The 25,000-nt window shown below is 42.1% G+C and overlaps 4 protein-coding genes across 10 annotated transcripts in view; 2 read left to right on the plus strand and 2 right to left on the minus strand.

Annotated features, from left to right (window-relative positions):
- Positions 1-12,899, minus strand: part of si:ch211-203d1.3 (protein phosphatase Slingshot homolog 3) — a 16,832-nt gene extending 3,933 nt beyond the window's left edge. The window contains exons 1-16 of one of the 5 annotated variants that reach the window (XM_046849087.1): positions 12,486-12,899; positions 9,586-9,696; positions 7,011-7,048; positions 6,575-6,761; positions 5,154-5,269; positions 4,943-5,011; positions 4,082-4,147; positions 3,508-3,781; positions 2,920-3,048; positions 2,444-2,490; positions 2,204-2,350; positions 1,814-2,014; positions 1,264-1,456; positions 1,064-1,147; positions 576-671; positions 1-139 (exon numbers count right to left, since the gene is read on the minus strand). The exon at positions 1-139 is cut by the window's left edge and continues 3,933 nt beyond it. In XM_046849087.1, coding sequence (XP_046705043.1) covers positions 1-139; positions 576-671; positions 1,064-1,147; positions 1,264-1,456; positions 1,814-2,014; positions 2,204-2,350; positions 2,444-2,490; positions 2,920-3,048; positions 3,508-3,781; positions 4,082-4,147; positions 4,943-5,011; positions 5,154-5,269; positions 6,575-6,761; positions 7,011-7,048; positions 9,586-9,696; positions 12,486-12,512 — 1,924 coding nt within the window. In that variant the 5' untranslated portion in view covers positions 12,513-12,899. The other 4 variants (XM_046849088.1, XM_046849089.1, XM_046849090.1 and 1 more) reach the window with 4 other exon arrangements.
- Positions 12,900-13,033: 134 nt separating this feature from the next.
- On the plus strand, positions 13,034-20,078 carry grhpra (glyoxylate reductase/hydroxypyruvate reductase a). Of its 2 annotated transcripts, none has more exons than XM_046849091.1 (9): positions 13,034-13,410; positions 14,040-14,170; positions 14,687-14,759; positions 14,950-15,066; positions 15,167-15,255; positions 17,391-17,492; positions 18,242-18,377; positions 19,403-19,533; positions 19,736-20,078. In XM_046849091.1, exons 1-9 carry the CDS (start codon positions 13,328-13,330, stop codon positions 19,897-19,899), a joined length of 1,026 nt encoding a protein of 341 aa, XP_046705047.1. In that variant the 5' UTR covers positions 13,034-13,327; the 3' UTR covers positions 19,900-20,078. The 2 variants fall into 2 exon arrangements, with proteins under 2 accessions (XP_046705047.1, XP_046705048.1); XM_046849092.1 differs by having other exon boundaries at positions 13,044-13,410; positions 19,778-20,078.
- Positions 20,079-20,799: 721 nt separating this feature from the next.
- tomm5 (translocase of outer mitochondrial membrane 5 homolog (yeast)) lies at positions 20,800-22,678 on the minus strand. Its single transcript, XM_046848758.1, has 2 exons — positions 22,457-22,678; positions 20,800-21,132 (listed from the first exon to the last, which is right to left on the minus strand). Exons 1-2 carry the CDS (start codon positions 22,575-22,577, stop codon positions 21,098-21,100), a joined length of 156 nt encoding a protein of 51 aa, XP_046704714.1. The 5' UTR covers positions 22,578-22,678; the 3' UTR covers positions 20,800-21,097.
- A 122-nt stretch (positions 22,679-22,800) lies between these two features.
- Positions 22,801-24,901, plus strand: si:dkey-109l4.3 (uncharacterized protein LOC559137 homolog). Of its 2 annotated transcripts, none has more exons than XM_046848756.1 (4): positions 22,801-23,209; positions 23,745-23,936; positions 24,116-24,198; positions 24,492-24,901. In XM_046848756.1, the coding sequence occupies exons 1-4, from the start codon at positions 23,029-23,031 to the stop codon at positions 24,528-24,530; spliced, it is 495 nt and encodes a 164-aa protein (XP_046704712.1). In that variant the 5' UTR covers positions 22,801-23,028; the 3' UTR covers positions 24,531-24,901. The 2 variants fall into 2 exon arrangements, with proteins under 2 accessions (XP_046704712.1, XP_046704713.1); XM_046848757.1 differs by having other exon boundaries at positions 23,745-23,944; positions 24,492-24,539.
- Positions 24,902-25,000: the final 99 nt, after the last annotated feature.

The following is a 25,000-nucleotide window of genomic DNA, read 5'->3' on the forward strand; positions in this document are numbered from 1 at the left end:
GGTTTTCCTGTTTTCCACTCTGTGATTGGCGGTTTGGGTCGGGGGAAGCGTCCACGTAAGCTCTCTGGTGAGTCAGAGCTCGTCGTTTGTGACTGCTGCGTCTCCTCTGGGCCGGAGATTTCCTCTGAGCCGCTGCGTTCTGGACCGGAAACACAAAATCCACAACTCAGTTACTGGCTACGGAACGTCCATCAGAAAAGGTGCAGAGAAAACAAAATCATATATCAATAATAATCATCTTCTTTCGGCTAAACCTGTTAGATCTCCACAGTGGATCACACCACCCTGTCCTCTACATCTGCCTCCAAACCTACCTTTCATATCTTCTTCTGATATACCCCATGTTCCTCCTCTGTTCCTGACCAAACCATCTCAATCACACCTCCTTCACCTTGTCTTCAAAACATCCTACCTGCACAGTCCCTCTAATAAACTCATTTCTAATCCCGTCCGTCCTCATCACTCACGATGAAGAATATTAATGATCTGCAGCAGCTGGATCAGATGCCACCACACAGAGGAACCTTCACTACATGGACTTCGGTAACGATTTCGAGGTGTGCATGTGTTCATACTTCTAGATCACTCAGTCGCTCCTCATCGTCCAGCTGGATGGACTGCATGAGAGAAAACAGATCCATTCTTCCGCTTCTGCTGGGACTCGGGGACACCTGAGGGACAGAAAAAATAAAAAACAAAAATCTGTTAATGCGACTGTTTGAATCCCAGAGATGATGGAATTTTGCAGAGCATGAACATGAGCAGCAGATGATGGAATGACTTTATAGCTGCTGAGACTTCGGAGAGAACCACATTTCATAGCGTAGATGCAACAGCTACTGGATAAAAAAGTATGATATTGTTTTTCAATAACTAGAAATTGTAAGTATAAGAGGAATAAAACACTCCTGGTCCTGATGATGTAGGAAATTAATCCTACAAAAGAACTTTAAGAGGAACGTGGCTCCATCACACCACACTGATGATGATTGTGATGGTGTGTTCCTAGAACAGCAACCTACACCACCTATACACTGCATAGTACAACTGTAGGGGTTCAGACCTTGTCGCTCTCCTGGACTGTAATAACAGGGTTTGTTGCTGCTGCTGTGTCAGAAATAACATCACACACCGAGTCATCAAACACCTGAGAGAGAGAGAGAGAGAGAGAGAGAGAGAGAGAGAGAGAGAGAGAGAGAGAGAGAAATAAGAGATAATAATGTGTATAATTATACAGAAAGTCTTCATTAAATGTATAATTACATCTTTCTGCTCATCCTCATCCTCCTCCCAGCTCTCCTCCTCCTCTGGACTCTGCTCCTCCTCATCATCAGCTTCACGCTCATCATCTCCCTGCTCTTCGTCCGTCTCGGTCTTCTGTCCCCGCTTCAGAGTCGGTTTATTCATCGTGTCTGATCTGGATTTACGCTTCCACAGGGAGCTGTGACGCTGTTTACTGCACACACAAGCAGACGGAGGAAACGGATCAGAGTCAGTGGACTGAAATACGGAGCCTCGTCTGCTTCACTATCATCATATAATAATAACATCTTTACTACTCTCTTCTTTTTAGAGATTTACAGCAATGAGACACAATAAAACGCAAATAAATAACATTACAATATTAATATATAAATGACATGGCAAATGAATATTTATGGGATTATGGGTAATTTGCTGAGCCACTTAATGACAGTACACACTAATGAAGCTGTTTATTATGACAATAGATAAAATGATGTGTGTGTGTGTGTGTGTGTGTGTGTGTGTGTGTGTGTGTGTGTGTGTGTGTGAGAGAGAGAGAGAGAGACACCTGGCACTGAGGATTCCACTGTAAGTTTGTAGCTGTCTGTGGAAGCTCTCGTTGGGCTGAACGATGGGTCTGCGTTCTCTCACGTGGTTAAGCGCCTCCTCTAACGTCCAGCCCTGCTGCTTCATCAGAAAGGCGATGACGGTGGAGGCGGAGCGAGACACGCCCATCTTACAGTGCACCAACACGGACTGGCCGCTCTTTCTACATCAAAACAAAACATCACGAGACTTTTATCAGTCTTTTCAGGATTTTTCTGAATTTGTTACTGGCCCAGAAAACACACACCGCTCCTTTAATGATGAGAAATTAATATTTCATCTGCTTTTTAAGTATTTGGCCTTTTTAAGGAAATGTACATCAGTCTGCTCTTTTCTGCCCGATGCTCCTCACCTGGCTTCGTTGATGAACATGTACGTGTTTTTCCAGTGTGGGAGGAGATCCGTCGACTCCACATCGTAAACCCGGACATTCATGTAGCTGAAGGATTCTGGGAAAAAGTTATCGATCTCCATGGTGACATTGAGAATGTACCCCACACTGCAATCACACACAGATCCATAGCGCAGGTTATTAACCGTGATCGGTGTGTAACCGGACAGAACGTGTAACGCTTATAAAGGCTTAGCATACTTGTTTTTCTGAAGTTCTTCAAAGTTGGCTGCATTCCACTCCGAACCCTGTGAAGAACGAGGTAATAAAATAAAATGTTTTCTCGTAGAAACATCAGTTATTCTGAAGATCATCACCTTCTACCATGGTCAAGTTCAAGCTATTACTGAGGTTTACAGAGTAAAACTGACTGAATGGATCAAAATAAAGCCAGAAGATTACATTAATTTAGACAATCACCATCCACCATTCACACCTGAACTCCTTCCAGCCAATCACAATCCACTATTCACACCTGAACTCCTTCCAGCCAATCACAATCCACTATTCACACCTGAACTCCTTCCAGCCAATCACAATCCACTATTCACACTGAACTCCTTCCAGCCAATCACAATCCACTATTCACACCTGAACTCCTTCCAGCCAATCACAATCCACTATTCACACTGACCAGGGTAGAAAAAGGAGTAACAGGAGTAATGAGGAGAAGTTACCAGAAAAAGATAATCTAAGATCTTGGATGGTTTGTCCATCTGAGCCATGGTGACCATCATCTCATTGTCGATGAACTCCTTATAGTTCTTCATGTCCAAACCAATCTTCTCCTCCAGAGCAGTTCGAACCTGCACATGCACACACACACACACACACACACACACACACACACACACACACACACACACACACACACACACATACACACACACACACACATTAGATTACTCCATACAAATGAGTGTGTTTATTTCAGTCTCAGTGTCACAGTCAGATGTACAGCTGTAACAGATAAAAAGGCGTCATTACTGCAGTGTAAGAGGAATAAAACACTGTTAGAGAAAAGAATCCACTTTCAGTGTGATGATGAATCTGACTCCAGGTCATCGCTGATTATTTTCCTCTGACATCATCTTTTTGTTCTTCGCACAGTCAGGCCACGCCCCTTTTATATTCTCATTCTCCCCGCCCCTTTCATTTTCTTACCCTCTGTGTACTTTTAAGCCACACCCATTTTGTTTTGTCATCCTCTGTGTACTTTTAGGCCACGCCCCTTTCACTTCTCTCACAAATCCTTCTCCGTGTACCTGTATGGAGGTGATGTTCTCCAGGTCTACAGTCCTCATGATGTCTCGGAGCTGGACTTTAATCTCTTTCTCCACTCGCTCTCGCTCTGTGCTGTGGCTCCTGTTGTTCCTGCGGACCGACTCCAGGCCCATCATGGCCTTCCACTCGTTCACACACAGCTGGTTTGATTCCACGTTCTGCTCATAGTGCTGAGCCCAGTCCAAACCACAGCCGGGGATCACGGCGCCCTGTACGGCCCGCTCGCAACAGCCGTGGAGAGCCTGGAGCACGGACCTACACACACACACACACACACACACACACACACACACACACACACACACACACACACACACACCATCTCATTGACATTGAGACCACCAAGACTGATATTCAGATCATTCCGAGGACTGAAACTCGCCTCTATTTGTCTCTTTGAGTCTCACACACTGAAATATCAGCTTCTGTTTATTTACACAGTTTTGATCACAAGTATTGATGTACGATCGAGAACTGAAACCCGATCATACAACAAAAGTTTGCACGCTCACTAGGACTCGCTGTTATGAATATGCAGATTTGTTGCGTACTCACCACATCGTCTGAATAGACACAGGCTTAAAGATCCTCGTGCATTCTGCAGACGTCACGCTGAAACCACTGAGAAAGACGGAGAAGTCATGGGTGTTACTCAGACATCACATTTTAGACCTCTTAGCAACACATTCTGCGTTTTTGTGTCACTGCAAAAATTATTTCTATCACCATCAATCATCAACATTTACCGAAACTCACAAATTACAGTCAACTTCCTCTTATACACAGATCAGCCATACCATTATGACCACCTGCCTAATATTGTGTTGGCCTACTTATACTGTTGTTTAAGCTGTTGGATCGGACCACACGTCCAGCCTTCGCTCCTCACGTGCATCAATGATCCTTGTCCTCCACGACCCTGTCGCAGGTTCACCACTGTTCCTTCCTTGGAGCACTTTTGATAGATTCTGACCACTGCAGACCAGGAACATCTCACAAGAGCTGCAGTTTTGGAGATGCTCTGACCCAGACGTCTAGACGTCACAATTTGTCAAACTCGCTCAAATCCTTACGCCCAGTTTTCCTGCTTCTAACATCAACTTTAGGGACAAAACGTTTACCTGCTGCCTGAGGTGAGGTTGCCACTCTGATAGCACTCTGTAATCCAACATCTGGATTGATTATCTGGACCAGATGCACTATGAAGAACAATAGCTTTGACCTGATGGTCCTTTGTTCTACTCTGTCTGTCTGATTAATCATGTAATTATATTATTATAAGACGCAAGCTTTTAATCCATAATGCGATTTCTGAATCAGGATGTCGGCGCTTATCCACCAAATCACGTGATTTCCTCTGGTATAAACTTCACAAAACACATATTTCTGGACTCTGGAGCATTCTCTCATCCTTACCCGTCTCCATCCAGATACACCTGCGTGTCACTCCATATGGGCAAAACCAGGCCAATGGTGCAATCAGTACTGAGAGAGAGAGACAGAGAGAGACAACCAGATGAGATGACATGAGATGAGATGAGATAAAACAGCACCTACTTTGGAAAACAAGAAAGCAGCCCATGAGAAGATTTCTGAGAAGATTATAGAGTAATTTATAAAAACCGACCTGTTGATATTGGGGAAGTCCATGCCGAGCAGAAGACTCTCATGCTTTTGGCTGGAGGTTGTAACGATGAGTAAATATCTGACTCCGCCTGGACTTACTGACTCCAAACGAACAGCCTGAGCAGGGACAGGAATGGAGTCAGATTATTATCTGCTCACATCACAACAAATATTTATCATACATTTACATTCAAGTCTGAACACGTGAAGGTCTGAGTTAGCTTTCACACGCTAGATCAGCTCAATCTTGCTACATTAGCTTTCACACGCTAGATCATCTCAATCTTGCTACATTAGCTTTCACACGCTAGATCATCTCAATCTTGCTACATTAGCTTTCACACGCTAGATCATCTCAATCTTGTTACATTAGCTTTCACACGCTAGATCATCTCAATCTTGCTACATTAGCTTTCACACGCTAGATCATCTCAATCTTGCTACATTAGCTTTCACACGCTAGATCATCTCAATCTTGCTACATTAGCTTTCACACGCTAGATCATCTCAATCTTGCTACATTAGCTTTCACATGCTAGATCAGCTCAATCTTGCTACATTAGCATTCTTGCTAGGTTAGCTTTCACTGGCTGTTAGCTTCGGTCTCTTAATGATTAAGGTGTTGGACTTCTGATAAGAAGGTCACGATTCCAAATCCCAGCACTATCAAGCTGCTACTGCTGGGTCCTTGAGCAAGGCCCCCTAATTCCCAGCTGCTCAGGTTTATAAGTGAGATCACTGTAAGTTGTTCTGGAACACAATCCAGATCTGCTAAATAATCTAGATCTTCACTGCCTGGTCCAGCCTTCACCCACTGATCATATTTTGCTAACCAGGTATATTTCTGCTTTCTTTCTAAATGAAATTTGACTCACAGTTTGAGTAAAAAGTTTATGAGATGCTATGTTTCAGAAACAAGACTAGCGTTGAAACTGGGATGTGGTAATTCAGTGGTGAAGACGATGAACTTCTGATTTTGACTTTATTTGTCAGAGTATTTTTGTATTTTTTTGGCAGGTTGAAGGAACCTGCATTTACACAAGCAAGAAAAAATCCCGTCTTTTTCTTCCAGCATAAATAAATCTATATAACCATTATATTTTCACAATACACAACATGGTGTGGTTTCATTTACTCCAAATACACACTGATAACATTGTTAATCCGCTTAAAAGACAAAAACGAATTTAAAGAAAAACTAATTCCATGTTGAGAAAATGTTATTAGTAAAATGATAATAAACCAAGAAACATTAGAAGATAATTTTTTTTTTACAGTAATTGATGGAAAAATGTCATTAATTTGAGTTTAAATTGGAGTTTATGGAGATTTTAACTACAAGACTGAACTGTTTTAAATGAGATATTGTATTAAAACTATAAATAAATAAAATGGCAGCTTGTAGGTTGATAATATTCTTACCAGTTTGACAGTATCTTCAGGTCTCAGTAGTGAAATCATGGCATGCAAATGTTTCCGCTTTGTATCAGAAGCTCCGCCATCCGGCTGAGCGTCTGGACACATTGGGGGCGTGGCTTCTTTATGTGGCCCCTCCCTCTCATCTTCATCTAGTAAAAGCACTGCCCCTCTGACGAATGCAAAACTCTCCCTGTTGAGCGGAAAGTAGGTGCAAGTTTATAAAAACAAGTTTTAGATAAAATACTTCAAGAAATATGACACTACAAATTTGTGTACTTTTTATCCATTTATGGGTACATTTATCGGTGTGGCCCCTCCAACAAATAAGTCATCAACTACATCAAGAAGACAAGAAAAAAGTCTTTATTTCTGAGTGTTACAAAACACTGACACTGGAGACTCCTTCCTTAAATATTAGTGTTAAACTGAGATTATTTACCTCTTCTGAAGTCTTCCTCTTCTTGGAATCGTTTCATCCTTAAAAAAAAAATTAAAGTGTAAATGAGAAGAAATGTGCAGCTTTACGCTTCTTCTAAGCTTCACAATGCTGGTTAAGCTCCTGCTTTATCTCTATATAAAAAAAAACGATGCGGCGGGGCTTTAGTTCTAGTCCTTTAGTCTCCACTAAGCTCACCTCTGCGTCCAGACAACACGAGTCTTCTGCTATTTGCATTCTGGGACTTGACTAAGAAAAGAAGATCTTTCGCACTCCTTCGTAGAAGCTTTAAGCAAAAACTGGTGCTTTTGTTTTTTTTTTTTATAACTTGGTTAGCAATACGTCCTGTCGTTACGTTTACACGTGTAAGCAGCGAATGCATGCATCTGAGTGTTTTTTTCTCCTTATGGATGTCGTTTAATTTTGCAAGAACCAAAATGACAAACAGGGAACTGAAGAAATGCTTGAACACATGCAACCCTGGACCAGATTGAATGTTTTATTGTGTTAATTTTTATAAATTTTAGAAAATCGATATGAAAACGAAGGAGATCGGAAATGTTTTCTCTCACCAGGCTCTACTCACACTTCCACTTATAGCTACGTTAGCTTTCTGTCAGTGAGAGAGTGTGTGTGTGTGTGTGTGTACACACTGCATTCTGAAATCTGCATTCGCAATTACTCTCATTATCATATGTAACATTATAACAGGAGATTATTTTTGGCTGCTTTAGTCTCAAGTTGTGGACAGTAGTGTTATTTTATTTATTTATTTATTGGTATTGCACTTTAATTTGTAAAAGTGTGACTAGAATCCAACACCCACCCGCTAAACCCATGACTTTTTACTCAAATAGAGTTTTAAACCGGTAACTTTTACTTCACTGTCACTGAATAAACAGCACTTTGACTTGAGTGGAATATTTTATTACTCTTCTCAGTGATCACACCTGGTTTTCTAACCAATCACAATCCAGTATTGATAGTTTGCAAGAGTGTAAATAAACATGACTGTAGAGTGAAACGTATGATAACACACCAAAGGAAAAAAGGAAGCCACTAGATATGCGGCAGTGCGGTTGGGTTACACACATCATGACGTGACACCAAGGAAACTTGTGTAAAATGAGATAGTGTCAGGGAGGAGAGACAGGGAAGAAACCAGAGACAGAAATGAGACCTACTATGCAACTGACATGTCCAGACTGAGAAGCAAAAGCAAAAAGAGATAAAGACGATAGAGGACGAGTGCAGACATGCCGAGCGCTCGTACTCGAACGAGCGTTAAACCCTGTAAAAGGACGACAGTTTCATCGTCTTTGTGACGTCTATGTAAATATTGTATTTCGAACCAAACGGATTCGTTTGGGCGGAAAGAAACGAAACAAACATGATTACAACATGTGCTGAAGGAAGGAATTTCTCAACATGAGATGAATACATACCAAAGAGGAGTGCCACATACCAGCTGAAAGACTGAAAGAACCAGAAGCCATCAACATGAAGCAGAGAGAGAGAGAGAGAGAGAGAGAGAGGGAGAGAGGGGGGGGGGGATGAAGATGAAGGGATGAAATGCAAATGTCCAGATGAACGTGAAGTCATGCAGTAATGTGCATATTTCCAAAAAGAAAGTTTTTTTAATTAATAATAAATATATCATATGAAATATTACAAATCGTTCCGTCAAATAAATCGGCGTCTTTTAAACATCCAGTCAAATTTAAATAACAAAAGGAGACATAAATTTTATAAAACGTAATGATTGAATAAAATTACAATCTAATGAGCATTTTGACTGACAGCAGAGTGTCATAACGCCGACTCCGATTGAAAAAGAAAGAGTAGCTGAGTTAGCTATGTTAGTATTCACTAGCGAGGTTGGTTTTCGCTCTTGCTAGATTAGTGTCGCTACTCGGCCCGTACAGGAAACGCGATTTGTTTTGCGCATGTCCACAAATGCGTCCACTTGTCTGCATTTAAGAAACACAAAAGATATTGATTTCTTTATTCGTTCAATATATTTATTCATAAATGATAAATTATCAGGATTTTCTCCTTTTAAGAGAAATTTTGAAGCTGTACATAAAACTCAAAAGACTGTCATAAAAAAAACTTTAGCGATGTGGGAATTGGCAGCGATCAAACAAAACCTGAGTTTTTGCACATGCTCAGTACGAATCTTGATTTCAGTATGGATTGAGTAGCTACAGTTAGCTTTCACTGACCAAGTTAGCTTCCACTCTTGCTAGGCTAGCTTTCACTTTCTGGATTAAACTTTGCTGGTTAGATCATCTTTCACTTAGTAGGTCAGATTTAGCTAACTAGACCAATTAAGTTAAATTTTATTTTTAAATGTTTTTTCCTAGTTTAGCTTTGACTGGCTAGTTTAGCTTTGCATGCTAGGTTAAAGATTACATTTTGCTTGCTAGGTCAGATTTAGCTAACTGAATTAGATTTTTTTTGCTAGGTTACATGTTGGTACCTGGGGAAGCTGTGAAATCATTTAAAATCTTTATAAAATAAAAAAGCAGCTCGTTATTATGGACTTGTGAAGATTAGATGTTGCTGTAAGACTCACTGTGGAGACAGACGACGATCTGTGCAAAGTCATTAACGCCATCCCGGCTCCTGGCTCTCTGAAACACCGTTCAGGTGAGACGTGACTCGTACAGAGGTGTTTAAACTCCTGCTGGGGAACAACAGAAGTGAGAAGAATAATATTTACACTGCAGCACAAAGCGTAACCTGATGCTCCTGCTGATGGTGTAAGAAGAGTGCTGAGGAGTGTACGGACCAGTCAGGGCACTTCATTTAGCACACTCGGCACTCTGTCTCCCAACACCTGGCATAATTCACCTGTCTCCCAACACCTGGCATAATTCACCTGTCTCCCAACACCTGGCATAATTCACCTGTCTCCCAACACATGGCATAATTCACCTGTCTCTCAACACCTGGCATAATTCACCTGTGTCCCAACACCTTGCATAATTCACCTGTGTCCCAACACCTTGCATAATTCACCTGTGTCCCAACACATGCATAATTCACCTGTCCCAACACCTGGCATAATTCACCTGTGTCCCAACACCTTGCATAATTCACCTGTGTCCCAACACCTTGCATAATTCACCTGTGTCCCAACACCTTGCATAATTCACCTGTGTCCCAACACCTGGCATAATTCACCTGGCATGTCACTCTATGCACATCACATTAGCTAGTGCACATCACCTGCCTCATATCACCTGGTGCAGTCTACCTGCCACACTTCAATCAGCGTGTCATCTTCTACTCGTCGTTCACTCAGCACTTCACCTGGCACCGCTCACCAGAATCACCAGGTGCAGCTCACACCACACACATACTTATACTTATACATATCACCTTGTGAACTCAAACCCAGAACATTTCTTTAAAGCCTTCACACCTGGGCGATTTCACCTGGTGAGGACACGACGGAGGAGTAAGAGAGTCGTGTGTAACCTGAGAACGCTGTGGGACGAGTTGACTCTCTCCCTGAGGTTTTTTTTTCTCGGGTCAGTTCTATAACCCGGTACAGCAGACGCCAGTGAGAGTGAATATTTATCATTGAGTGAATCAGACCACATGATCAAGCATTTTACTGAGAACTACTGAGAAATAGCTCACTCATATCGAGAGTGACGATACTTACGTGACCACATACTCTGAAGCTGAAGACGTGACTTTCACCAGACTGCACGTGCATTTCTACAGACGATATTCAAATCACTGATGATACTTAATCTCACACTGTATTAATGAGAATTCTAATAACAGTCACAAGACTACAACACCAACGTCTGTACCCGAGACACAATAAGCACAAGATCGCAGACTACACTCACAAAACCACACACTACACACCACATCTGTGCCATGGGAGGTGGGAGCTTAGATTTTAAAGCACTAGACTCTGAATTGGAAGGTGACAATTTCAAACCCCAGCACCACCAAGCTGCCGCTGATGGGGCCCTTGAGCAAGGCCCTTACACTGCAACTCCTCAGTAAGTCACTCTGGATGTAAATGTACTCACTCTACTGTATACTGTATTAAATACTCTCACTATATCTCACACCATCCACCACAATACAGCAGGTTATACCCTTAATTTCACCCAATATACTCCAGATATCACACTATAAACAATACATACTACAAACTACAATCACATTACAACAGATTATATCAACAATATCACTGAATATACTGCGTTTATGAGACTCTAAACTCTAAATACCAAAGACTGATCACATTACAGCAGGTTATACCCTTAATATACTTAATATACCCTTAATATCACCTATAATACTCCATATATCAGACTTTAAACCCCAAATACTAATCACACTACAACAGATTATATCAACAATATCACTGAATACAGGTCTTTATTTTCTTATCTCTATAAAATTGAATTAAATGAGTAATTTCGTCTGGTGTGTGTGTGTGTGTGTGTGTGTACATTATAATCTTTACTCTTACTACAGATTATAAATCTTTATTTATCACATACACATTACAGCACAGTGAAATTCTTTCATCGCATGTCAGCCGTGATAGGTCACCCCTGGAGCTCAGAGGGTTAGGGGCCTTGCTCAAGGGCCCAAGAATGGCAGCTTGAACCCCCGACCTTCTGAGCAGTTACTCAGCACCTTAACCACTGAGCTCCCACTACTCACAGGATCAGTCTCTACTCTCACTGTGACGGCTCTTATTACAATATTATACCATTGTTACATCATTTCCAGACTACAGGATAGAGCAGAGACCCCCATCTCCACCAAACCCCTCCCCCTCCCCCAGGTGTTAACACCTGGGCAGGTAACAGAATCCACATAGCACACGTTCCTCCATTAAAGCAGATCCATACAGCAGATTCATTCCGACTGTATCTCAGGGTCATTTTTTTACGCGATAAAGATCATCAGCGCGCAGAAACACGTCGGCGTGTCACAACGGCGCGCGCACACGCACGCACGCACGCGTTTACAGGCTATGTCGTTATGAACCGGCAAAATTGCGCGTATAAAATTAATCCGCGTGCACGTTTAGACGGAGAGAAATGTACATTAATATATATTTATACATGAAGCAGATATTTGTGAGCTACATTTGTAACACAGCTATGCGCAATCCCAGTTCCTCAAACCAACACAAACGACATAAACGCGCCACGACCGCTTATTACCTGAGATCTGTGCAGAAAGAAAATAAAGGGGGAAAAGAATATATATAATATTTATTCCTTGTCTTGTGTCTGAAATGATAAAAAATCCCGCGTTCCTCTGAGCTGCTGCTGGTTAGAAAGTTGTGCGCTGAGGAAAGGGGAGTGAAGCTCTCATCCTGGAAGCAGGAAGCACAACACAGACAGCACTCATACTAACCCTACTACCATACTAACACACTGACACAGTCCTGCACGCACACACACACTCACACACTTACACACTTACACACACACGGGCTGTCGTGTCACACATGCATGCCTATACACCCGGTAGTATGCACGAGGATTGGTAGGTGAGGTGATCACAGGTGTGGACAGGTTGAGGAGGACACGCACCCTCGCGCACTACGCAGTACGCAGTACGCGTGAGTACACACTCAGAGGCTCTCAGCGCAGGCGTGTGGCCTTAAATGGAAGAGGCGGACCAGGAGGAACGGTTTCTCCATTAAAGGGCCATGAGGACACACTACTTCATTCTTAGACCATTTTAGAAACATTCTTTTTACTAAGAAAAAAAAAAGAATTATTACACTTTTCTTGTGTAACTTGACCTGGCTGGGTTTTGAACCTGATTGCGCCTGCGCACTTAATTGCTGCCAATTAATTAATATTACATTTATATTGCAAACGTCATGCATTAGCCTGTATTTTATTATATATTAATAATAATATATGCTGTATTTTATTATTATTATTATTATTATTATTATTATTATTATTATTATTTATAATGAAGGCATTCTGACTGCGGTGCACGTGACCACCACCGGAAATGTTACGTGTCTCGGTGTTGCAGGGAATTCTGTCCCCTCAACTCACCTGATTAATTATAATAAAAATATATTTTCACAGAAGAGAGACATAGGGAGTGGAGAGAAAGAGATTTGTGATTTGAGACACAGCCCGAGTGTTTGTTTCCTCTTTCCCCTGCAATTAAACTGAACTCGGTGTGCGCATGCGCGTGTAAAGGTCTTTTTGGAGTTGCAGACTAAAGTCCTTCCCTGGTCGGTGCTGGTGTCGGTGTCGGTGCTGGTGCAGGTACAAGCCTTTGAAAATATTTGTGTGGCCATGAGCGCGAGCCAGATGATGAAGGTGTTTGTGACCAGACGCATTCCACAGGAGGGCATGAAGCTGCTGCAGAAAGCCTCCATGTGCGCAGGTTTCTTTCACTTTCTCACAAAAACTTCAGTTCTCACTCAGAGAAGGACATGCGGTCCAAACCCTAAAGTGTTTCAAGACTTCACAAACACCAGGTTTAGATCCCACGTGACGTCAGTCTAATCCTTTCTAATACACCCAGAGTCTGCTGAATGAATCAGATTCTACAAGATTAGATGTTTTATCCTCACTCACGTGCTGTCCTTCTGTTACTTATAGTCTATTATACTATATATTCTATATAATAATATTTATATTCATTCTCTGGACGATTTTTTAATTCATTTCCAGCTTCAGACTTGTAGGAGGCGGGGCTTAAAGGGGCGGGGTCATACCTGAACGTAGTCTCGATACAGTATTAATAAGAAAACATTCTGATTCTTTAATTTATAATTATTATAAAAAAACTTGCAATTAAAATTATTTTGCCAAAATAAAACAATTATATTAATAATAATGACAATAGTAATATTAACAAAAAATGTTAATAAATAATAAATTCTGTATATTGTGATTCTTCTGATTTATATATTATAATTATATTAAATAATTTTATTTGCAATTAAAAATATTTTTACTTGCAATGATATATTATCCCAGTGGTGGTGTGTGTACTTCTCAGGTGTGACGTGTTGCTGTGGGACTCTGATGAACCTGTTCCACATGCAGAGCTTCTGAAGAAGGTAAAAGGAGCTCACGGTCTCCTGTGTCTGCTCTCAGATCAGATCGATGCTGAGGTTCTTGATGCAGCTGGTGAGCTTCGGCCTCTGTGCCACTTTCTCTATGTGTGTGTGTGTGTGTGTGTGTGTGTGTGTGCATGTTCTTGATGAGATGACCTGACCCTTATCACCATGTCGAGGAACGAGTGAAGGGGAAGTTAGTCAGTGAAACATGTTGAAGCTGCTTCCTTATTTAAAGCACAAAGCCTTGTCTTGCTGAAACAGGAAGTGTCTAGTGAGAAACGCTGCTGCAGCACACTGAGCATCACACACTGTCTCACTTACAGGAACTTATATTAAAACACTGCTTGCCAGGCTGTGATGGGGAAATAATCAAGAACAGGGTGGTGTGATAAATGTCAGATGAACCTCCATAACGTTGATTATTTTCCTGTAACATCCTGCCACAAAGTGTGATTTCTTTCTTTATTTCTTTATATAGTTGCATTTAATATTGCTGAACGTTCACAAATTGTCATTCCCTGTTCTCACTGTGTGTGTGTGTGTGTGTGTGTGTGTGTGTGTGTGTGTGTGTGTGTGTGTCGCTCAGGACCCAACCTAAAGGTGATCAGTACGATGTCTGTGGGCTTTGACCACCTCGCCATCAATGAAATCAAGAAGCGGTGAGGAACCTGATGTTTCAGAAATCGTTATGATTGGATGATAGAAAGGGGGTGTGGCTTATACTCTCTTAAGGGCATGGCCTGCCCAGCTGTTTCTGTAATGCAGCTGTTCCAAACCAATAGTTTCTTTTTTTTCTGCCTGACTCTCCATCCATCCATCCATCCATCCATCCATCCCACTGTCTCTCAGGGGTATAAGGGTGGGCTACACCCCTGATGTATTGACCGATGCTACAGCGGAGTTGACCGTTGCTCTTTTATTGGCTACGGCTCGCCGCTTACCCGAGGGCATCCAAGAGGTCAAAAGGTCAGTCCAGGAACAGTTTACTGATTTATACATAAAAAATAATGAATAGATCTATTTAGTGATGAATGAATGAATTATGGGATGTTTGTTGACGTGGCAGTGGAGGCTGGAGCTCATGGAAGCCCCTGTGGTTGTGTGGTTACGGTCTCTCCGGCAGTACAGTCGGGGTTATCGGCCTGGGACGGATAGGTACACACACACACACACACACACACACACACACACACACACACACACACACACACACACACACAAGAGCTTTGATTACAGTTCACATAAATGCACAAAACTATTTTATAAGAAAAAAAATATAATATATAGGTTGCAGTCTACAGGGCAGTGTCTACAGTCTACAGGGCAGTGTCTACAGTATACAGTGCAGTGTCTACAGTATACAGTGCAGTGTATACAGGGCAGTGCAGTGTCTACAGTCTACAGGGCAGTGCAGTGTCTACAGTCTACAGGGCAGTGCAGTGTCTACAGTCTACAGGGCAGTGTCTATAGTCTACAGAGCAGTGTCTACAGTGCAGTGCCTACAGTCTACAGTGCAGTGCAGTGTCTACAGGGCAGTGTCTACTGTCTACAGTGCAGTGTCTACAGTCTACAGGGCAGTGCAGTGTCTACAGTCTACAGGGCAGTGCAGTGTCTACAGTCTACAGGGCAGTGCAGTGTCCACAGTCTACAGTGCAGTGTCTACAGTCTACAGGGCAGTGCAATGTCTACAGTCTACAGGGCAGTGCAATGTCTACAGTCTACAGGGCAGTGTAGTGTCTACAGTCTACAGGGCAGTGCAATGTCTACAGTCTACAGGGCAGTGCAGTGTCTACAGTCTACAGTGCAGTGTCTACAGTCTACAGGGCAGTGTCTACAGTCTACAGGGCAGTGCAGTGTCTACAGTCTACAGGGCAGTGCAGTGTCTACAGTCTACAGGGCAGTGTCTACAGTCTACAGGACAGTGCACTGTCTACAGTCTACAGGGCAGTGCAGTGTCTACAGTCTACAGGGCAGTGCAGTGTCTACAGTCTACAGGGCAGGGCAGTGTCTACAGTCTACAGGGCAGTGTCTACAGTCTACAGGGCAGTGCAGTGTCTACAGTCTACAGGGCAGTGCAGTGTCTACAGTCTACAGGGCAGTGCAGTGTCTACAGTCTACAGTCTACAGGGCAGTGTCTACAGTCTACAGTGCAGTGCAGTGTCTACAGTCTACAGGGCAGTGCAGTGTCTACAGTCTACAGGGCAGTGTCTACAGTCTACAGGACAGTGCACTGTCTACAGTCTACAGGGCAGTGCAGTGTCTACAGTCTACAGGGCAGTGCAGTGTCTACAGTCTACAGGGCAGTGTCTACAGTCTACAGGGCAGTGCAGTGTCTACAGTCTACAGGGCAGTGCAGTGTCTACAGTCTACAGGGCAGTGCAGTGTCTACAGTCTACAGGGCAGTGCAGTGTCTATAGTCTACAGGGCAGTGTCTACAGTCTACAGTGCAGTGCAGTGTCTACAGTCTACAGGGCAGTGCAGTGTCTACAGTCTACAGGGCAGTGTCTACAGTCTACAGTGCAGTGCAGTGTCTACAGTCTACAGGGCAGTGCAGTGCAAAAGTTCCAGATTTTTTTTTTTTGCATGTTTGTCACACTTTAATGATTCAGATCATAAAACAAATTGTAATATTACACAAAGATTACATGAGCAAATATAAAATGTTGATTCCATTTATTACAGGGAAAAAGCTCTCCAAACCTGCCTGGCCCTATGTGAAAAAGTAATTGCCCCTTAACCTAATAGCTGGTTGTAGAAGAAAGAGAAGAAGAGTGGAGCTAGAATTCCTCCACATGGAGGTGAAAGACTCGATTGCAGTTATTGCAAACACTTGATTGCAGTTGCTGTTAATAAGAGTGGCACAAACAGGTTTAAGGGGCAATTACTTTTTCACATAAGGCTAAACCAGCTTGAACAGCTTTTTTCCCCATAATAAATTTAATGATCATTTAAAAACTGCATTTTGTATTATTTTTGTGTAATATTTAAATTATCTTGATCATCCGAATCATTATAATGTGACAAATATACAAATTACTTGTGTGTGTCAACACACTTGGCCAATAAACCTGATTCTGATTCTGATAATCACAGAGTGCGTAATCTCTCTTCATGGGCCAAACCCTATTTTATTAACCCATGAATGTTAATAAAATATTGACAATTTATTATTCTTTTTTTTATAAATCATAATAATAAATTGTCAAATTTTTATAAACCTTCATGGGTGCCAATATTTAGGCTGCACGTTGTTGTGGTTTTAGACGTGCGAGTCGTGTGTGTGTGTGCAGGTTTGGCCATCGCACGGAGACTGAAGCCGTTCGGAGTTAAGCGTCTGCTGTATTCAGGACGGCAGCCCAAACCTCAGGCTGGAGAAGTGGATGGAGAACACGGTGAGAGAAAATACGAGTTCTGAAAGAGAGAAGAAAAAAAACGAGAATTAGAAAGTCATTAATAAAGGAAGTGAAGGATGAGTCATGGATAGAACATAATGACTGTTTTCCTGTCTGTCTCTCTCTCTCTCTCTCTCTCTCTCTCTCTCTCTCTCTCTGTCTCTGTCTGTCTGTCTGTCTCTCTCTCTCTCTCTCTGTCTGTCTCTCTTTCTGTCTGGCTCTGTCTCTCTCTCTCTCTCTGTCTCTCTCTCTTTGTCTGTCTCTCTGTCTCTGTCTGTCTGTCTCTCTCTCTCTCTCTCTCTCTCTCTCTCTGTCTGTCTGTCTGTCTGTCTGTCTGTCTGTCTGTCTGTCTGTCTCTCTCTCTCTCTCTCTCTCTGTCTGTCTCTCTTTCTGTCTGGCTCTGTCTCTCTCTCTCTGTCTCTCTCTCTTTGTCTGTCTCTCTGTCTCTGTCTGTCTCTCTCTCTCTGTCTCTGTCTCTGTCTCTCTCTCTCTCTCTCTCTCTGTCTCTCTCTCTCTCTCTCTCTCTCTCTCTCTCTCTCTCTCTCTCTCTTTGTCTGTCTCTGTCTCTCTCTCTCTCTCTCTCTCTCTTTGTCTGTCTCAGTCTCTGTCTCTCTCTCTCTCTCTCTCTCTCTCTCTCTCTCTCTCTCTCTCGTGAGTGTGCGTGCGTGCGTGTGTGTGTGTGTGTGTGTGTGTGTGTGTGTGTGTGTGTGTACACACTGATTGACACTCTCCCTCTCTCTGGCTCTCAGTGGCTCTGGACTCTCTGCTGTGTGAGAGTGATTTCGTGGTGGTTTCGTGCTCTTTGAGCCCCGACACACAGCAGCTCTGTAACAAGGAGTTTTTCAGCAAAATGAAGAACACTGCAGTTTTCATCAACACCAGCAGGTGAGGAACGCTAAAGTTTTGGCACCCTTTTAGCCAGTACAGATGGTTCCCGAGTTACGATGGTCTGATTTACGGTTTTTCGATCTAGCGATGACGAGAGCGATACAAAAAAAATTAAAAAATATAAAAAATTTCACGCAGGCAGCAGTGTACGATGTTACGATACGTTGGACGCAGCTGGGATGAGCGAATCTCTCCCCTGTGAGATGCCCCACTCTCGCTGGCGCTCGACAGAGTAAAGTAAAAAATCCTGTTTCAAATGGTTTTAAACAGCAATTTCAGTGATAAAGTACGCCTCCTGCTGGTAGTGGAAAAAAAGTGGAAAGCCATCAGTTTAGAGCATGAAGCTCGTCTGTTGGATCGGACCACACGGACCAGCCTTCGTTTCTCACATGCATCAATGATCCCCCACGACCCTGTCGCCGGTTCACCACTGTTCCTTCCTTGAAACACTTTTGATGGATTCTGACCAATGCAGACCAGGAACATCCCACAAGAGCTGCAGTTTTGGAGACGCTCTGACCCAGACGTCTAGACGTCACAATTTGTCAAACTCACTCAAATCCTTACGCCCATTTTTCTGCTTCTAACATCAACTTTGAGGACAAAATGTTCACCTGCTGCCTGATGCATAAATCCAACGACTAACAGGTGCCATGTGTGTGTGTGTGTGTGTGTGTGTGTGTGTGTGTGTGTGTGTGTGTAAATACAGATATTCCCTGAGTAATGATTGTTACACAAAGGATTTTTTAATACGACAATATTGTAACAACGTTGTGACGCCTTGTACGATTCCTTGTTGTCGGCAGCGGTCGAATAATTAAAAATAAAATAAAATCAGAAGCCCCCTAACAAGCCCCGCCCATTCCTGCCCCCTCCTCAGGAACTCTGTGTTGCGTGACATTAATTTGCATATGAGAATCTGATTGGCTGCTTTTCTTTATGACACAATAGCACTTCCTTGTCAATAAGATTGAACTTGATCCTGATGATGATGATGATGATGATGGAGTGTTTTTGATTAGAGGAGCGGTTGTAAACCAGGAGGATCTGCTCGAAGCTCTCACCAGCGGTCAGATCGCTGCAGCGGGTCTCGACGTGACCACGCCTGAGCCACTACCCACCGATCATCCGCTCCTCCGGCTCAACAACTGCGGTTAGGACTGATTTAAATATATTTAAATATGATCAAAGTTTTATATAAATCAGAAAAGCTTTAAAATGTATTTATAATTTAAAGTTCTCCTGAAAACTTATGTGGATCATTAAACCGTCATTCAGTGCTGTTAATAATTATTCTTTTTTAAATTGTCAAAATATAATTAAGATCATTTCTGACTCCTATAATAGTGTGTGTGTGTGTGTGTGTGTGTGTTCGTTCTGTCTCGGGGGCGTCGCAGTGGTTCTCCCTCACATCGGCAGCGCCACCTACTCCACGCGAGGCGTCATGGCTCAACTCTCGGCCCAAAACCTGCTGTGTGGTCTGACTGGAGATGCCATGCCCAACGAACTGACGCTGTAACGCCTCCTAGTGGTGATTGATGGGAAACAACACTCCTCTTAACCCCTCAGAAGAGCATCGCTGTCACAGATCCAGATGTTCCAGCTGCACTACTTTACTTTCATCTTTAGAATAAACGACTGTGACTTAAATCAATGAATTAAATTAATTAATAAATATTATGTTCGTTGTGGAGAAAACGTTTACATATTTTTTTTTGTTCAAACAAAATGTTGCAATAAGGTTTAATCAAAAAGTATAAAAATAATTAACAATGTTTTCTATTAATAATTAATTGAGCATTTCTGAGCAACCTGATTTACTGCAATATGCTTTAATAAAATACAATTCTAATCATATATAAAAAAGAAAATTCCAATCTTAAATTTAATATTTATTAAGATTAATGTCTAATATCAGTGCACAATAATGAAATATAAACCAATTTAATACTTTATGATCATCTTTCAGTTGCTTCCATTAGGGGGCGCCACAGCAGATCATCCGTCTCCACACCCCATGTCCTCTACATCTGCCTCTTTCACATCAACTACCTGCATGTCTTCCCTCACCACATCCATAAACCTCCTCCTTGATCTTCCTCTTTTCCTCCTACCTGGTGTCTCCATCCTCAGCATTCTCCTACTGATATACCCCATGTCCCTCCTCTGCACATGTCCAAACCATCTCAATCTCACCTCCCTCACCTTGTCTCCAAAACGTTCTACATGTGCTGTCCCTCTAATAAACTCATTTCTAATCCTGTCCATCGTCGTCACTCCCAACGAACATCTCAACATCTTCAGCTCTGCTACCTCAGCTCCACCTCCTGTCTTTTAGTCTAAATGTTATACTTTTTTATTTTTTAAGAAGAATATCATAATGTTGAGACAAATTAAAGGCTCGACTTCCACACGCCGATGGACCAAGATTTTAATTTATTCATGTCGTGAGTCATATTTAATAAACATAAAATCTGTTCACAGAAAAAAGTCGCATACATTAAACATGTCTCGTGTAGTCTGGGTCACATGACCAACACATCAGCTGCATCACGTCACGTCTGTAGACATCAACTGCCTCAGACACGAAGGAAAAGAAGGTTAAATTAAATTACAGTCCTCCAGAGAAAAAACAAACACGTCATTGTGCTGCTGCTGCTGATGATGATGATGAAGGACGATGCTGTTCCATGGGTTTTACAGGCAATTCTCCATCATCATATGCTGTCCAACTTCTTCAGGACGTACGGAGCTGAAACAGAAGAAACCATGACTGTTTAGGTGCAGCCCTGACCATGACAAATATATTCCTTAGTGAACATCTCGTTCAAGACTCATTCCCCCTTTAATGCTACAATGTCCTCCTCACTCTTCTGAGAAGGTTTTCCACTGGATTTTGGTGGTGTGTCTGTAGATATTTGTGTTCAGGAGCACGAGTGAGTTCAGACACTGATGCTGGCGGAGGTGAGGAGTAGGGATGGGTAGCGTGGTGAGACCCGGTACTTCTTCTGGACCACTAAGTAAAATTGGGTCAATACCAGACTATGGATGAGCTTCAGGACCATCAGTTATCGAAACGTTTGTCGTTTTGTCTCCGTCTAATTCGGTGTTTATTGTGAATTAGGTGCTGCTGCTTGTCATTTTCCTTCTCTGAATGACGTGATCACGTCACTGACGTTCGCTCGACGTCTGTCGTAGGCAAAACGGTTCATATAAAACATTTTCAAACATAACGTGCTTCTACCTCCAGCAATGCACTCCATCATCTCCTGCCTCAGGCTCAAGCGAACGCAACATTCAGTATAAAAACACTTTTCCTGATTAATCAGCAGATAGATGACCGCTGGAAATATCAGCAAAAATTCATATCGATAGTTTTTCCTGCTTCTGGTCTGCTGTCATTACGAGAGCGGCCTCTAGAGGTCGCCACGTGCTGTTTGTTTTCTTTGTTTCAGTACTATTTTACATGGAGTTTGTTTTTTTATCCGTTTTGAAAACCGGTTATTGTTTATTGTCGGACGATTAATCGGTTATCGACCAGAATATGAAGAACATCAAACATTTTAGGAGGCATCAGTCCACAGTGGTCCTTAACGTACCAGCACAATAACACTCAGCAAAATATCGTCTAATTATAGTAATAGATCAAATCCCGCAAAGAAATCGAAATTCCATTTTTTTTTTTTTGCCAGTATCGCATTCCCCTAGTTGAGGAGGTCATGGCAAGGTTCTTCCACACCAAGAACCATGTCCTAATGGAGCTGAGGTTTGTGTGGAGAAGCATCATCATGCTTTTGGGATTGGGAATCTTCTGAACAAACACTGTTCTGTACAAGTATGCGATTAAAAGTTTGTGTCATCAGTTTGAAGAAGAACCTCGAGAAGGTTTGATGATCAGCGGTGCACACTGGAGTGAACCTAAAAAGAAGCTCGGATTTTAACATCTTCATGTTTGCAAATCTGGATCTCCATCATCGACTGCAAATGATAACAATAATACAATAATAATCTATGAGAACTCTGCTGATTGTGTTTATTCAGGATGTTCTCACATCCTCCACACATGGGACACTTACTGACTCTCAGAAGAGCGACATAAAGGAGGAAATTTCTCACGGATGAAATCACATCCTCCCGCATTTTCCTCTTCATCTCCTCCGGGTCTAATTTGGGTCCCAATCCTTCGAGTTTAAACATTTTAACTCAAATATTCGAGTTATTTTTTCTCCTTGAATGATCTGCAGCGACACACTGCTGAACCCACGACTTCCGGGTTTGTAGTGCGCATGCGCAGTTTACCAGGTAGGACCCTTAAGACCGTCGGTTTTGAGGTCCGAATATATTACTGATCTAAAACATTTATATACAGTATAAAAAAAATATTCTTTGTTTAATATTTTATAGGATTTATCGTAAAACAAATAAAAATAAAACACGACATGGCGTAAATATTGTGGTATTTAACATGCAGGGTGAAAGTGAGGTTTTTGATCAGGCAGTATCGCAGGACACACTCTGTCTCGAGACTCAGTTTTAATCCTGAAAAGCAAAAAAAAGTGCAAATTAATTCTATTTAATTAAAATTATAATTTTCAGGATTCTAAAACCTGCAGGTGATTGATAGATTGCTCGATGCTCAGCTGTAAACATGGATCTCTGTGGGTTTCATTCCTCCACTAACGGACACACACATGTTCCTGAATGGCAGCATGAAACATCTGCAGGGGTTTTACCCCTAAAACGCAAAAGATCGGATTTTCCAAACGTGAATGGAGACAGAAGAGAGTGTAGAGATGATTTTCCTGCTAAAGAAACAACCAGAAACCACAGTAAGTCATGCAAATGCTGTAAAAACAAAAACTAAATAATATATATATATATATGTATGTATGCATGTATGTATGTATATGTATATATTTCTCCATCAATTAAACTGGCACATGCAACAGATTTGTGTGTGCTTGGAGAAGCTGAGAAGCCTGGGAGAAACTGCAGAGAAGCTCAGGAAAAGCTGCAGAGAAGCTCAGGAGAAGCTGCAGAGAAGCTCAGGAGAAGCTGCAGAAAAGCTGCAGAGAAGCTCAGGAGAAGTTTAGGAGAAGTTGCAGAGAAGCGCAGGAGAAGCTGCAGAGAAGTTTAGGAGATCAGAGAAGCTAAAACTAGGAGGCTTCATCTTACCCATGTCATCACCGTCCTGTCATGACCTTTCACCCGTTTGATTATTTTTAGTGTGATTATCTGACCAGACACACCAAAAGCCTTTCAGGAGTTTTATCAGGACGAGGCAGAAGAAAACATGCACTTCTTCAATCTCCTGAGCATCCTGATCTCAGATCCTCCTCATTCCTGTCCTCTGTGTGTATTCAGGTGTGTTTGTGCGGATCGACGGTCAGAGAGGTGTGTATTTCTCCGAGAGCTGGGAGCCGAACGGCAGCACTCTGTACCTCCCCGTTCACGGGACCGTGCTCGCCAACATGCAGAAATACGAGCAGATCAGCTTCGAGCAAGGCTGCTTCTGCATCGGGGACGAGACCGGAGGCTTCCTGCAGAGGGTTCAAGGTAAAGAGGTGAAAGACTGCAGATGAGATGGAGAAATAATCTCTTATCACACATAGAGAGGGACATGAACGAGTCATGAGAAAGCTCAGGATGTGAGAACACGGAGACGATGGTCTGTTCTGGGTTTGATTCAGATCTAAATATAATGTGGATTTCCGTGTTTATGTGATGACCCACAGGTCAGGCTCTTCACTGCTGGAGATACAGCAAAACAGACACGAAGCTCTTCATCGCCCTGTCCTACTTCTTCACAAACCGTGACGTGAGTAAAAGTCATGTAGTCCTGTTATAATCTTCTCCACATGTCTGGGAAGATGTTCCATTGATTTAGTGGAGATTTGTGCTCATGCAGTAAAACGGGTTTTGCTAAAGTCAGGTACTGATGAAGGTGAGGAGGTTCCACACACTTCCAACCCATGTGAAGTATATCTTCATGGAGCTGGCTTTGTGCACAGGAGCATTGTCATGCTGGAACTGCTAAAGAACCACATATGACTGGAAAGATCATGATAATGAGCAGAAAACCTAAAGAGACATTTTTTGTGTGTTTTGCAGGTTTTTCAGGAGGTCCTGAGCTCTCTTGAGTGTTTGTAAGGAGAGAACACACACACACACACACACACACATTTTATTAATTATTTCAATTTTTCCTGTCGATTGAATCAAAACGCCTCACTTTATTACTGACATATAATTCACTTAAATCCCCGAAATACTATAAGGACACTGGGGGGGGCAAAACTTTTGCACACATAGTCCGTTCCACCCTATTGTTACACCTGAAATAGATTCTGCACCTTTTATTCCTATGAAGCTGATATGATCTGTTTATTCCTGTTTATTAGCTGTAAAGTCAATCCTGTGAGATTTCCCATCTGTTGTATTTTTAGAGCTGCCCTGTGATCATTTTTACCTTTTGTTTATTTTGTATTTTTAATAAAATAAAAATATTATTACAAACAGAACGTCTGTGTGGAGGTGTATATTATTAGTTTAATTATTTTAAAAGAGGCAAAGCACTGAAGGTGTGTCGACGCCTGGGACGATAAATTTCACCGATTTAC

The sequence above is a fragment of the Silurus meridionalis genome, chromosome 5 (assembly GCF_014805685.1).
Source record: "Silurus meridionalis isolate SWU-2019-XX chromosome 5, ASM1480568v1, whole genome shotgun sequence".
Lineage (NCBI taxonomy): Eukaryota > Metazoa > Chordata > Actinopteri > Siluriformes > Siluridae > Silurus > Silurus meridionalis.

Excerpts from the sequence above, each read along its gene's own strand:
- grhpra (XM_046849091.1), top strand. The coding sequence starts at position 13,328 with ATGAGCGCGAGCCAGATGATGAAGGTGTTTGTGACCAGACGCATTCCA. Across the intron at positions 14,171-14,686 it reads TGAGGTTCTTGATGCAGCTG|GACCCAACCTAAAGGTGATC; the intron begins GTGAGCTTCGGC and ends TGTGTCGCTCAG. Across the intron at positions 15,256-17,390 it reads TATCGGCCTGGGACGGATAG|GTTTGGCCATCGCACGGAGA; the intron begins GTACACACACAC and ends GTGTGTGTGCAG.
- tomm5 (XM_046848758.1), bottom strand. The coding sequence starts at position 22,577 with ATGTTTAAACTCGAAGGATTGGGACCCAAATTAGACCCGGAGGAGATG. Across the intron at positions 21,133-22,456 it reads TGTCGCTCTTCTGAGAGTCA|CTCCGTACGTCCTGAAGAAG; the intron begins GTAAGTGTCCCA and ends CTTCTGTTTCAG.
- si:dkey-109l4.3 (XM_046848756.1), top strand. The coding sequence starts at position 23,029 with ATGGATCTCTGTGGGTTTCATTCCTCCACTAACGGACACACACATGTT. Across the intron at positions 23,937-24,115 it reads CTTCCTGCAGAGGGTTCAAG|GTCAGGCTCTTCACTGCTGG; the intron begins GTAAAGAGGTGA and ends GATGACCCACAG. Across the intron at positions 24,199-24,491 it reads ACTTCTTCACAAACCGTGAC|GTTTTTCAGGAGGTCCTGAG; the intron begins GTGAGTAAAAGT and ends TGTGTTTTGCAG.